The sequence below is a fragment of the Lithobates pipiens genome, unplaced genomic scaffold (genome assembly GCF_037356315.1).
Source record: "Lithobates pipiens isolate NorthernLeopardFrog02 unplaced genomic scaffold, aLitPip1_a1.2 Scaffold_28, whole genome shotgun sequence".
NCBI lineage: Eukaryota > Metazoa > Chordata > Amphibia > Anura > Ranidae > Lithobates > Lithobates pipiens.
Genome location: NW_027507789.1, coordinates 99,858,976 through 99,871,630, shown reverse-complemented (window position 1 = coordinate 99,871,630; position 12,655 = coordinate 99,858,976). Strand labels below are relative to the sequence as shown.

Here is a 12,655-nt window from a genome sequence, read left to right as displayed (position 1 = left end):
GTGTTTTTATTATTTGGGGACATGTATGTTTTGGGGACATGTGTGGGGACATTGTGTTTATACTGTGTGATGTGTTTACTGTGTGGTGTGTTTACTGTGTACACTAGACTGGTGATCAGTGAGTAAAAAGCTGTAAAAAGCAGCTCATACTCACTGATCAGCAGCCGGCTGCAGCGATCTGCTCTCCTCTCCACAGCGATGACTTCTGTGTGAGGAGAGGAGGAGCCGATTGCCTAGCAACCGGCTGTTTGTTTACATCACATGACGGCCGTGATTGGACACGGCCGTCATGTAATCAGGAGGGCCAATCACAGAGCCCTCCTGCCGATCTGAGATGCGCCGTGTCTGGGTGACACGGGCGCATCGGGATCGCGCCGCTGCGCGCGCGCGCGATCCCGCTACTCCTGAATGACGTTCCTGAACGTCATATCAGGAGTAGGCGGCTCCCACCCGGCCGTATATGTGCATTGGCCGGGTGGGAAGTGGTTAAAAAAGGCATTTAATAAAGCCCTAGGTTGTTCTAGAAATGTAGCTTTGTTTTCCCAATCTAAAAAGACCAATTCCAATACAGTAAGGCTTATTACAACTTATTCTGAGCAACATCATATAATACGATCTATTATTCAAAAACTTTGGCACATCTTATCCACAGATTCCACACTTGCCAAATATCTGGGAGCCAGACCTGAGATTTTCATTTTCGCCACTCTGGGTCTATTAGAGATCGCCTAGTACATAGCCAGTACCTTAAATCACAAAATAAAAGGGACCAAGTAGGATTGTTCCATTGTGGGACCTGTGACATCCATCATTTGTTGATGGAGGGGGGCTTCATCCCTCTTCCAAATGGCCATACTCATACCCTATGGCATCATATCTCTTGCCAAACAAGGGGTGTGATTCATATTATTTTTTGCCAATATGGAACTTTCTGTGTTGGCAAAATGATCAGACCATTTTGGAAACGGATAAAGGACCATGTGTACTATGCCACTAGTGACCTACTAAATACCACCATGGGCCATCAGGTGGCTTTTAAACACAAATGTATAAATAAATTATTGTATTTGATAAAAGGGTACTCCAAAGGTAGACCCAATGGGTGTATGATCTACGGGGCTACATTTTATCCGGGCTTGAATGACATGTTACGTTTTAAGCCTTCTCTGTAGACACTACTTGATGCTAATAATGTATGCATAAAATCCTCAAGCTTTGGTTTATACTCTTTTGTAATACATTTTGTGTGTATTTCTTAATTTGTTATGAGTACCCAGGGCAATGTATTCCTACCCAGTTGTTTTTTGTTTGTTTTTTCATATTTATTTATATATTTTTGTTAATTTTATTGTTTTTCATAATTGTATTTATTTTGATGCAATCCTATCTAGGGTTAATAAGACATCTCTACACTATAAAAATGATTTGTATTGCTATATTGCAATTACATAATGAATCAATTGTATTTTTGGAAACAATATTTTTATAATTGTTGAAAAATCCATTAATGCACAATTACAGTATAGTTACATAGTAGGTGAGGTTGAAAAGAGACACAAGTCCAACCTATGTGTGTGATTATATGTCAGTATTACATTCTATATCCCTGTATGTTGCAGCCATTCAGGTGCTTATCTAATAGTTTTCTGAAACTATCGATGCTCCCCGCTGAGACCACCACCTGTGGAAGGGAATTCCACATCCTTGCCACTCTTATGCCCTGTACACACGGTCAGACTTTCAGATGACAAAATTCATTGGATTTTTTCCGACATATTTTGTCCCAAACTTGTCTAGCATACACACGGTCGCACAAAGTTTTCAGAAAATCCGATCATTCTGAACGCAGTGACGTATAACACATATGACGGAACTATAAACATGCCATTAACCAATAGCTTTTGTCTCGTAATTTATTCTGAGCATGCGTGGCACTTTGTCCATTGGAATTGTCTACACGCGATCGGAATTTAAATGATTGGATTTTGTTGTCGGAAAATTTTAGATCCAGCTCTCAAACTTTGTGTGTCGGAAATTCCGATGAAAAAAGTCAGATGGAGCTCACACACACGGATTTTCCGACAGCACGATCCGATCACACATTTTCTGTCGGAAAGTCTGGCCATGTGTACAGGGAATAACAGTAAAGAACCTTCTACGTAGTTTAAAGTTAAACCTTTTTTCTTCTAATTTTCCCTATAGATCTATATTGTGGGGTCACCAGTATGGTATTTGTATATTGAAATCATATCCCCTCTCAAGCGTCAAGAATTTTTATCTATGTTTGTCTGTCTATGGGATTTGCTTGGTATACCGTGGATACCATACATCTACGGACTTATTACAGATCTTTTTTCCATTCTAGGACCTCTTTTTGTTTTGTTTTCCTTTGTTTCATTTGTTACGGTTAAGCATGTTTCCGACCCTTTGGGGTGCTCCTCTGTTGCATTTGTGGCGACTGGTGGGCTCTTTGTGTTTTCTTCGGTGCTGGTTATGTTCCTCTTTCCGGTGTGGGGATTGTGCGGATGGGGATGCACAGGTCTGGGTGGGGCCCAATGTGGCCCACCTACACTACCCCATGAGGATTGTGCAGCTTGCATCTGTTTTTTTGGCGCCTTTTTTCTTGCTGTCGCCCTCGGATGACGTCACCGTCCGTATGCCGATTAGTCCTCCGTTTTGGCACAATTTTCTATGTAGGGCTATTAACCTCCCTGGCGGTACGATTATTTAGGATTTTAGGTGCTAAATGCGGTACAATTATTTTGCATGAAAATTTGGCGTTTTATATTGTAGTCCTGTAATTCTTAGGAATAACTCACTTAAATCTGTCCAAACCAGAGTCTAGCAGACATCCCAGGTATGATAAAGTTTGAAAAATGAAATCATAAATTATAATATAATAAATAATTATAAATAATTGTACCAAATAATAATATAACAATAATAAAAATTATTCAATAATGTAATCAAATCAAAAACACTGAAATTTGCTCAGTTGCAGAATTTTCACTGTCATTACTTTTCAGTATTTGATGACGGATCTCTGCACAAATCGCTATCGCTCAATTCTGCAAGTGATTACAATTTATTATCGCTGTTTTCTAGCTGGTCTAAAATCATTTTTGACGTAAAGTGACAGTTTTGGTTGCTATGGACAATCTCCAGTTTCCAGGCATAAAGAACAGTCTTTATTATACAAAACTGCATGCAGGACACTGGGCAGGCCACTAGGGACAAAGGGGGTGTGAAATGATTACATACAGCAATGTAATCTGTAAGATTACATTATACTGTATGTATAGTGAGTGTTTCACTTTTTGAATTTGGCGCCGATCTCCGTCCCCGTGCGTCGCAACGCTCGCAGGGCACGGAGATCAGCTCCGTGATAGATGGAGCGAGACACGGCTCGCTCGTACAGCCCAGGGACATCGCTGGATCCGAGGGAGAAGGTAAGTAAACATCCTCCTGGATCCAGCGATGCGGTCCCGAGTCTGGCTCGGGGTTACTGCTTTTGGTATAAAAATTCCACCCCGAGCCAGACTCGGGAATACCGTCAGGGGGGTTAATAGCTACCGCGCTCAGAGACATGCTGAGACCAGCACAAGGCTGTCTCCCAGGGGCCACGTTATAGTGTTTTAGTTTTGAAGTAAGTACCTATTTTTTTCCTTACCAGCATTTAGATACTTATAATACATTACATCATGGCGACACAGTGGTGTAGTGGGTAGCACTCTCACCGACACTACCTGCCTGGAGTTTGTATGTTCTCCCTGTGCCTGCGTGGGTTTCCTCCGGGTACTCCGGTTTCCTCCCACACTCCAAAGACATGCTGGTAGATTAATTGGCTTCTGTTCAAAATTGGCCCTAATATATGAATGGGGACCTTGGATTGTAGGCTACTTGAGGGTAGGGACTGATGTGAGTGTGCTATGTACAGGGATGGAGACAATTGTAGACACTCACTCAGGTTGAACTGGATGGACTGGTGTCTTTATTCAACCTTACTAACTGTATTAGCTTGCTACTCAACATTTTTTCCTTTCTGATTTTTGTCTTGCTCCCTCATTATAGATTCTGCCCTATATTGTGGACAGCTCCTCAGTACTGTATCTGGGTAATTTTCCCAGTTGGTATCCACATTGTCAAAAAACTTGCCCTACTATCGGTACTGGGTCAACATTTTTGTATCATTTTGCCCGTCTTTCAGAATTTTGTGGCCAATTTTGCCTCTCTATTGCTAGCGGGTAACCCCCCCCCCCCCCCTTTTTGTTTTCTTTTTATGATTATTGTTACTATTTGCTCAATATAAGTATATCTGTAGGGGGTTACAATCTTGATTGATAACTTTATTATTTTACACTGTTTGTCAGATTGGGCTGGCTTTACTTGCCTCTGTATAGATCTTGATGGTATTTGCTTTTTTTTTTTTTTTTTGTTCCTGTGTTGTATGTGTCCACGTATGCCATGGCTTTTTCTTATTGAACAGACTAACATTTTTTAAATGTATATGTTGTATCATTATTTTGATTTTAAAATCTATATGTTCTATTTTCAGACAGTGAGATCCGTTCCCTTTATTTGCTATCTGTAGAACCTTGTTTGTGTCCTGAAGAAGCCTAACGGTGAAAGCCTAATGTTCTGTTCATGCTATGTACTTTTCAATAAATGTTGTTTTTCATACTTCTTTGTTGTTTCCCATGCCTCTAAAGTCCCGCCTAGGTTTACTGGTTTAGTATTCCTTCCCCTTTTTGTATTCACTTTTCACTAGCAATGACACCATTTGAACATAACCGCATAGTTAAAACCAAATGGAATGGATCAGCTGCTGTGTGTCTGGCACTGACTCCACTAGTGGTGCCACCAAGACCCCCATCAGATCTACCACAAGGGGTCCATAGAAAGAAGGAAGAGGCAACCCATATAAGACCAAAAATCCAACCTATCAATCTTGAATCTATGGTATGGAAATATTCTTTTGGTAGATTGCACAGCCGCAGAGTATGATCTGCAGAGTTTTAGCCCCCAAAGTGGTATATGGGGTAAACAAGCCTGCCAATTACCTCCAATGGATGGAGAAATCTCCAAACCGGAGGATAAGTGAGAGCTAATATCAGTCCCAGAGGTCTTGTGTGACCATGCAAATGTCTGTACTGTCGATAAGCAGCTAGGGCATGATACAGTTTTCCCTTTCAACAGCAACTCACCATTATATTACAGCCATATTTCTCTTCTAAACCCTGTTAAATATCCTAATGACCTTGCATATTAGATATCAACATGAAACAAAGCAGCTGAAGAGGAACTTATAAAAACTGGCCTGCAGACTTGAGTTTATGCGAGTACATTATGTGACATTAATATTGCAGCTTTAAGTGTTCAGATGCTGCAAAGATTTGCTGTGATTTTTAGATCAACGAATAAGCAGTAATATTTGCAAGGAACGACTTTCACAAATGCCCCTCTGTTTGTCAACCTCCTCTCTTGCATATGTTGGCACAGTATTTATCAACCAGTCATACCTCTGGTGTGCTTCTGCCAGTAATTAGACTGTTTTTTCTTCACACACATACATACACAAATCTATGTGCTTGTGTGTTCGATGTACACATTGTCTATGTGTATGAGTATGTGTGCGAGGGATGTATGTGAACGGGCGAGGGAGGGGGAGGTGTGTGATGTGGGTGAGGGGTGATTTTATTGTAGCAGATTTTTGGCAAGTCTCCAAATCTCTTTCCTCCATACCTCTCACACATCTCTGTAGATGGGGAGCAGCAGAGATTCCCACTCTTTGTGGTGATCACACATAGGGAGCTGGGAGTCTGTGGACCAAACCCTCCCTGCCAGCTGGGAGAAACAGCACCTGATTCATTAACTCCTTCACTGACTAGACATTATGACTGGAGATGTCACTCAGTTGTAAAAAAAAAAAAAAAAAAAGTTACTTGTTTTTTCATTTAGTACATGCTGATCATTGCTCTTGTGTAATTTCACAAGTGTCACTATGAAAGCATAATGTGTAAGAGTGTGTATATATATATATATATATATATATATATATATATATATATAAAAAGTATATTCAAATGTTCATGCTCTACACTGATAAAGTATAGGATATACAAGGCCTCATCATTTGATTATACCAAACACACAAGAACAAAGAGAAATTGCTATGAGGGTAATGCATATCTTGCAATTTGATTTCTTGAGCATGTGGATCTACACCTTCACAATCCACTTACTGATACACTAAAGTGTACAATAATATCTTATGCCTGTTTTGAAGCCCTAGTTTGCAGTGTGCAAGCAAAATTCTAAATAAAAAATACTGCTTTTCGGCCTCATACTGAAATAAGAGGCACTAAGAAATTAGAGTGTTAAAAAAAATATAATCTGACAAACACCATGATTGCTCACCAAGGTATGACAAACAAAGGGACAGCTCCAAAAGACTGGTATGCTGTACTATGCGAGTAAATAAAGCAGCACATGTATGAATATTTATCTTTAGAACTTCCATTAGCACTGGATGAAATGGTGTATGCTAGCTTGCTGTGGTCAAAGCTTACACTTTAGCACATATGAACTATATTACACATGTGCACTGCAGTAACCTCTGCGCTGCAAGGAATATGTCTTTTTCATTTTAAGCATATTTTTGTAGTCATCTTTAGGGAGATCAATGGGCACTTAATGGTGTCTCTTTCTTGCAGAAAATGATAATGCAAAATGGCTAAGGGATGTCATACAAATCCAAAATATTAGATATCACATTTTCTTTGAGGTCCAATTTACATTTTTGCAGTGCATTAACATGCTTTATGCATCAACATGTGTTACATTAGGGCAGCCTAATAAAATTAATGGGCTGCCAATGCACCTTAAGGTCCTGAAAATCAGTTTTGACTTATCTTTTGTAATGTATGCAACACACTACCATGTGTTGTGGCACACTGCAATGCAGGTGCATTGCACTAGTGTGTTGAGGTGCCATTCAAAATGAATGGTATCACAATGCAGCAATGCATGTAATGTGTGTTGCAGGGCATTGAGGTTACACATGCATTTCCTCAATACAATAGTGTAAATGGGACTTTAGGGTGTATATAACCCATAGCTGTTAGGGAATTTGCCAGTGAATTTGCCAAATGTACACTTGTGCAAGTGTTTACTTATGCGCATCATGGGTGCATAGTAAATATTAAACTGTTAGTGCTATATAAATCCTGTATAAAATACTATATGAATATGATTATGTAGTTAGTCCCACTCTGTGTAGCATATGTAGATACAGTGATGCACACACTTATGGCTTAGTAAATCCTATTTTCATACGATTATGATCTGTCTTCAATCATATAATTTGTCTGTCTATGTATCTATCTATCTATCTATCTATCTATCTATCTATCTATCTATCTATCTATTTTATTTTTTTCTGTGTGTTGAACTAGATGGACTTGTGTGTTTTTTTTTTCTATCTATCTATCTATCTATCTATCTATCTATCTATCTATCTATCTATCTATCTATCTATCTATCTATCTATCTATCTATCCATTCAGCTAATATCTATGTCTATATTATATTGTATCTACATGTCTGTTAATGAGCAATCTTTCCCTACAGCAGAGAAAATGCACAGTTGCATAGCATGTATAATGAATTCACATACCCATGCCCTGTCTATAAAAGGCACCAAGCTGTGTCCTAACCCTTCTTTTATTTCCCCCTAATAAAGAGAAGCCAATCTCTCTGCTGTATCTTAAATAAGCCCCACTTTCCTCCCTTATTCGGACACTCAATCCCCCTCCCTCTAAATTACCTATTTATAACTTCCCCATTCTCCCATGTCTACTTATTTGGGCACACACCCTCTATTTTAAGTGGGCAAGTCAACGTGCCCCCCTTCTCGGTGTGTGCATTCCTCTGCCCCATTTTGCAGTGCTCACAGAACTGGAGACTGTAAGAATATATATTCCTCTCTTCTTTCTTTTCTCTCTCTCTTTTTTTTTTTTTTTTTTAGAAGAGTGACAGATGGTAAGTCCTCCCCCCCTAGGGACCCAAATCTCCCTCAATCCAACCGCACGTCAATCAGAGGCTCCCGTGTGATCGCTCCCGCGGATGACGTGCCAACCATATGGCCTGGCATCAGAGCTGGTACCATGACTCGGTAGACATGCCACCCTCTCCTCCTTTTGGATTGCACTCTGAAGGAGCCTGAGAACCTCAAGGAGACTCTTCTACTCCCAGAAGATGCTGCGAACCATGTCATAAATTTCTTTAGCGCCTTGCTCTGGAGGTAAGTTGGGAGCAGAGAAGGCTTGGAGAGAGGGAAGACACAGAACCTCTTCCCCCATTTCATGGCATCCACTATCCACCTTTCCGAGGAGCACGGATGGGGGGGCTTCTCGGATGGACTTGGTCTCCCCGGCGATCTCATCCGATTTTTTTCCTTTGCTGGGAGCTTACAGGATCTTCGCATACACTTATTGAATGACGGGCTGTTGGCAAAGGAAATACAATGCTCTCCAATGCAGATCTCGTCTTCTTTAATCAGATATACAAGTATACGGGATATGTACTGAGTGTTTTATATATATATATATATATATATATATATATATATATATATGTATATATATATATATATTTATTTATTTTTAAACGTTATATATATATATATATATATATATATATATATATATATATATATATATATATATATATATATATATATATATATATATTTATATTTAAATACTATCTATATATAGATATATATAGGCAATACGTTGCATTCTGCATACATTTGTATTCAGATCGGCAGATTTTCAGTCTGCAGAGTAAATGTAAATCTATATACATGCTTGAATACAAATTATACGGCAGTTTGCAAAACCAGAAAGGTGTTTTTGACCTGCGAACATTTCTGCAGTAATTTAAAAAATCGTTTTAATTTGTATTATAGACATTACTAGAGATTTTCTTAGTTTAGAGAGACAGCACCAGCTGTCATTAGGTCATGTTATTTCTCTTCTGTAGACATTATGTGAAGTCGGTGTCTATATTATGTCTGTGGAGGTGTCTGTCAGTCTGGATCATCTGGGAGCTCTGTCTGTGTGCTCCCCACCTAGCCAATATCGTAGAAATGCCCCATCACGCCGTACAAACACAGGGGCAGGGAAATAGGGATCCTATAATGAAATAATAATTGGATCTATCAACATTATTTGACAGGGTTTAATTTGGAACGGTAATGGGTAAATTGAAAGACAATTAATTCTAATCATGCTCTGTAAGAAAGACTTGTTTTATAGGGCTGGGTGTCTTATATCATACGGATATATTATTGTGATACATTCTTAGCACACAGATAAAAGAATAGGCTGTGTGCATACATACTAAGCTATAGAATGGCACATAGAGAAGAGTCAAACCAGCTGTAATAATATTTTACAGTACACTGATGATCAAGTTCTTTAAGGGGTCTCTAGTTTGTATATGAGATATGCAAAGGAGACATGGCAGTGACACTTGTGCTCTATAAGTACATTCTTTTTATTTATCATATGCAATCTCCTATATTGGCGGGCAAAAAATAAAATAAAAAATATTCTAAAACCAATGTTAAAATATTTACCTAAGCTAGGAAATGTTATACTATCTACTTAACCATTTAATGAATATTGCATTTATTTGTTGCATTTGTATGTCCTTAAGGAATAGACAGCCATTACTAAATAGTTATGCACACCTTGCTTTAACACGTTTCTCCCTTATATAATCCCCTTTGGCGTGACAGGTACATTCCATTGTTGTCACCCTGGCCTATATAACATATATAGCATTCCTGGGCCACCATGATTTTTGCATTAATGTACTAGCACAAATCAATAAGCTTTAATAGGAATAGTGAAATTGACTGGTGGTGCAGTAATATTTGACTTACCATCGTGTTTGCTATATGTTTGTCTGCATTGTTTACATGATGGTGAACATGGTGAGTTTTTACACATGCAAACATGTACATAAAAAAAAATCTAGGAAAAAAAATAAATCTAGGTGACAAGGTAGTTATCCAGGCGATACCATTGTACTACCTACCCTACTCATATTGATAGATTTACTCTGCATGATCCAATGTTTAAAACAACCTTTTAACTTTTTTTAGATATCTAGTTTTGTAACACTTATAACTGTAATCTGTGGGTTATATCCAATGTACTTTGATATTAGTGAGACTTACATTCCGAGTACTCGATTTGTGGTGTTGACGTTGTGTGTGTTCTGTCCCCAGCAATCATGTTGACCAGGCTGTTCAGCGACACCAGTCTGATTCCTGAGGTGCAAAAATTTGCCTCCTGGACAGATGAGTGTGATGAGGATATCAGCGACAAAGATGAGAGTGAGAAAAGCCTACAGGATGTCCATACAGAGGAATCGCTAAGTGAAAGCAAGGACGATGGAGATATTGGTGGGGAAGATGATGAGGAGGAAGAGGAGGAGGAAGGGACAGAGGAGAATGAGGGGGACAGGCCCAAAAAACGAGGGCCGAAAAAGAGAAAAATGACCAAGGCCAGGATGGAGAGGTCAAAGGTGAGAAGGCAGAAGGCCAACGCAAGGGAGAGAAACCGCATGCACGACCTCAACTCCGCACTGGACAATCTCAGGAAGGTCGTTCCATGCTACTCCAAGACCCAGAAGCTGTCCAAGATTGAGACCCTCAGGCTTGCTAAGAACTACATCTGGGCCCTTTCTGAGATCTTAAGGTCTGGAAAAAGGCCTGACCTAGTCGCCTATGTGCAAACCTTGTGCAAGGGTCTATCTCAGCCCACCACCAACCTGGTGGCCGGCTGTCTGCAGCTGAACTCCAGGAATTTCCTGACTGAGCAAGGTCAGGATGCTGGGAGGTATCATGGCCCGAATTCTTCTTTTGCCATGCACCCTTACTCGTACCAGTGCTCCCGGCTCTCAGGCTCCCAGTGTCAGTCAAGCTCAATAGCCAGCTCCCATGCTCTGCGGAGCCACGGCTACTGTGCCACATATGAGTCCATCTATGGTAATACATCCCCAGACTATAACAGCTCTGAGTATGATGCCCCTTTAAGCCCACCACTGTGCATTAATGGCAACTTCTCCCTCAAACAGGACTCATCACCGGACAACGATAAAAACTACCACTACTCTATGCACTATTCTACCCTGCCAGGCTCAAGGCCTTCCGGACATAGCCTACTATTTGGATCTTCTGGGATGCGCAGTGGGGTCCACTCTGAGAACCTGTTGCCTTATGATATGCACGTCCACCACGATAGGGCCCCGGTGTATGAAGAACTCAATGCTTTTTTCCATAACTGACCAGTCCTGTTCCAATTTTCTCATGTGTGACTGTACAACTTGTGCCAATAAATTTGGAAGAACCAGTGGGGCAACAGGGCCTGGTGGACAATCTCTCATGCAGCCAAATTTATAATGCTGGAACTTCTGTCCTACATTTGAGTTAAATTTGGAGACCCGCGTGTTGTTCCTAATGACCATGCCATCCTAGATTCATGATATTTGTTTGGAGGCCCCAATGTAGGCAATCCAGCAGATTGAGCTAATGCACAATTCTAAGTTTTTTCTTGAGTTAATCTAATATCTAACAAATCATAATTTATGCAGAAACATCATTTTTTAGATGTCCTGTAATTTATTGCATTGGAACAACACACTCTTGACCCCAAAGCTTGCACATTGTGAGGCACATCCACGCCCTCCCACTTGTTCACAACCATTCCATGAAGGACATAGATACCTGCATTCACATAATGTTTGCACATAGAATGTAATCTGGATTTAAGCACTTGTTTATATATGATAAAATCATAGGTGTGTCCCCTTTTCCATATCTTAGCGTGCGGAAGCTATTACGCGCTTACAAAACCTTTGGGTCCGCCCCTGAGATGCAATATACAAGCAATGTTTTAGTATTATTGCTCTTAATTATTTTGTTGCAACCCAACACAGCTAAAGTCAACCAACGTTGTTGTAGTTAGAATTGTATTATCAATCAACAACCCTTTAATAGTTTAGAATATATATATATATATATATATATATATATATATATATATATATATATATATATATATATATATATATATATATATATATATATATATATATTGCATGCATAACAAACAAAATTGTTTAAAATTGATTTCAATCCAAATTGAACCATTAAACGAATTCCTAGTTCCTTCTTACAATCTGCAGATCCACCGACACAAAAAAAAAATCTAAATTCTAATTCAGTGTAGAAATATTTTTTTCAAGCAATAAAATGCAAAAAAAAAAAAAAGTAGGAAGAAATAGAAAACAAACGGAAAATCTATGCAAAATATAAATTTAAATTTATATAAAGTTTATTGTAATAGGGACCAAGCAAACTCTTATAATGTGCAATTTCTAGTGAACCATTTAACTTGGCCAAGAGGAGCTTACAGCAATGCCATGCAGAGCCCCTTCTGGCAATCAAAAGGTTAAACGGACACGTGACATACATTTCCGTCTCCTACAAACAAAAAAAAACTTGTTGTTAACCACTAAATGTTATTTTATAAACTGTGTGTTAATATATATGTTTTTAAATGTCTGAAAAGATTTTTAC

The 12,655-nt window shown here is 39.2% G+C and overlaps 1 protein-coding gene across 1 annotated transcript; it reads left to right on the top strand.

Annotated features, from left to right (window-relative positions):
* The first annotated feature begins 8,055 nt into the window (after positions 1-8,055).
* On the top strand, positions 8,056-12,094 carry NEUROD2 (neuronal differentiation 2). The gene is made up of 2 exons (XM_077459484.1): positions 8,056-8,302; positions 10,301-12,094. Exon 2 carries the CDS (start codon positions 10,306-10,308, stop codon positions 11,359-11,361), a length of 1,056 nt encoding a protein of 351 aa, XP_077315610.1. The 5' UTR covers positions 8,056-8,302; positions 10,301-10,305; the 3' UTR covers positions 11,362-12,094.
* The last annotated feature ends 561 nt before the right edge of the window (positions 12,095-12,655 follow it).

What these genes read in the sequence shown, in the direction of transcription:
- NEUROD2 (XM_077459484.1), top strand. Translation starts at nt 10,306, where the DNA reads ATGTTGACCAGGCTGTTCAGCGACACCAGTCTGATTCCTGAGGTGCAA.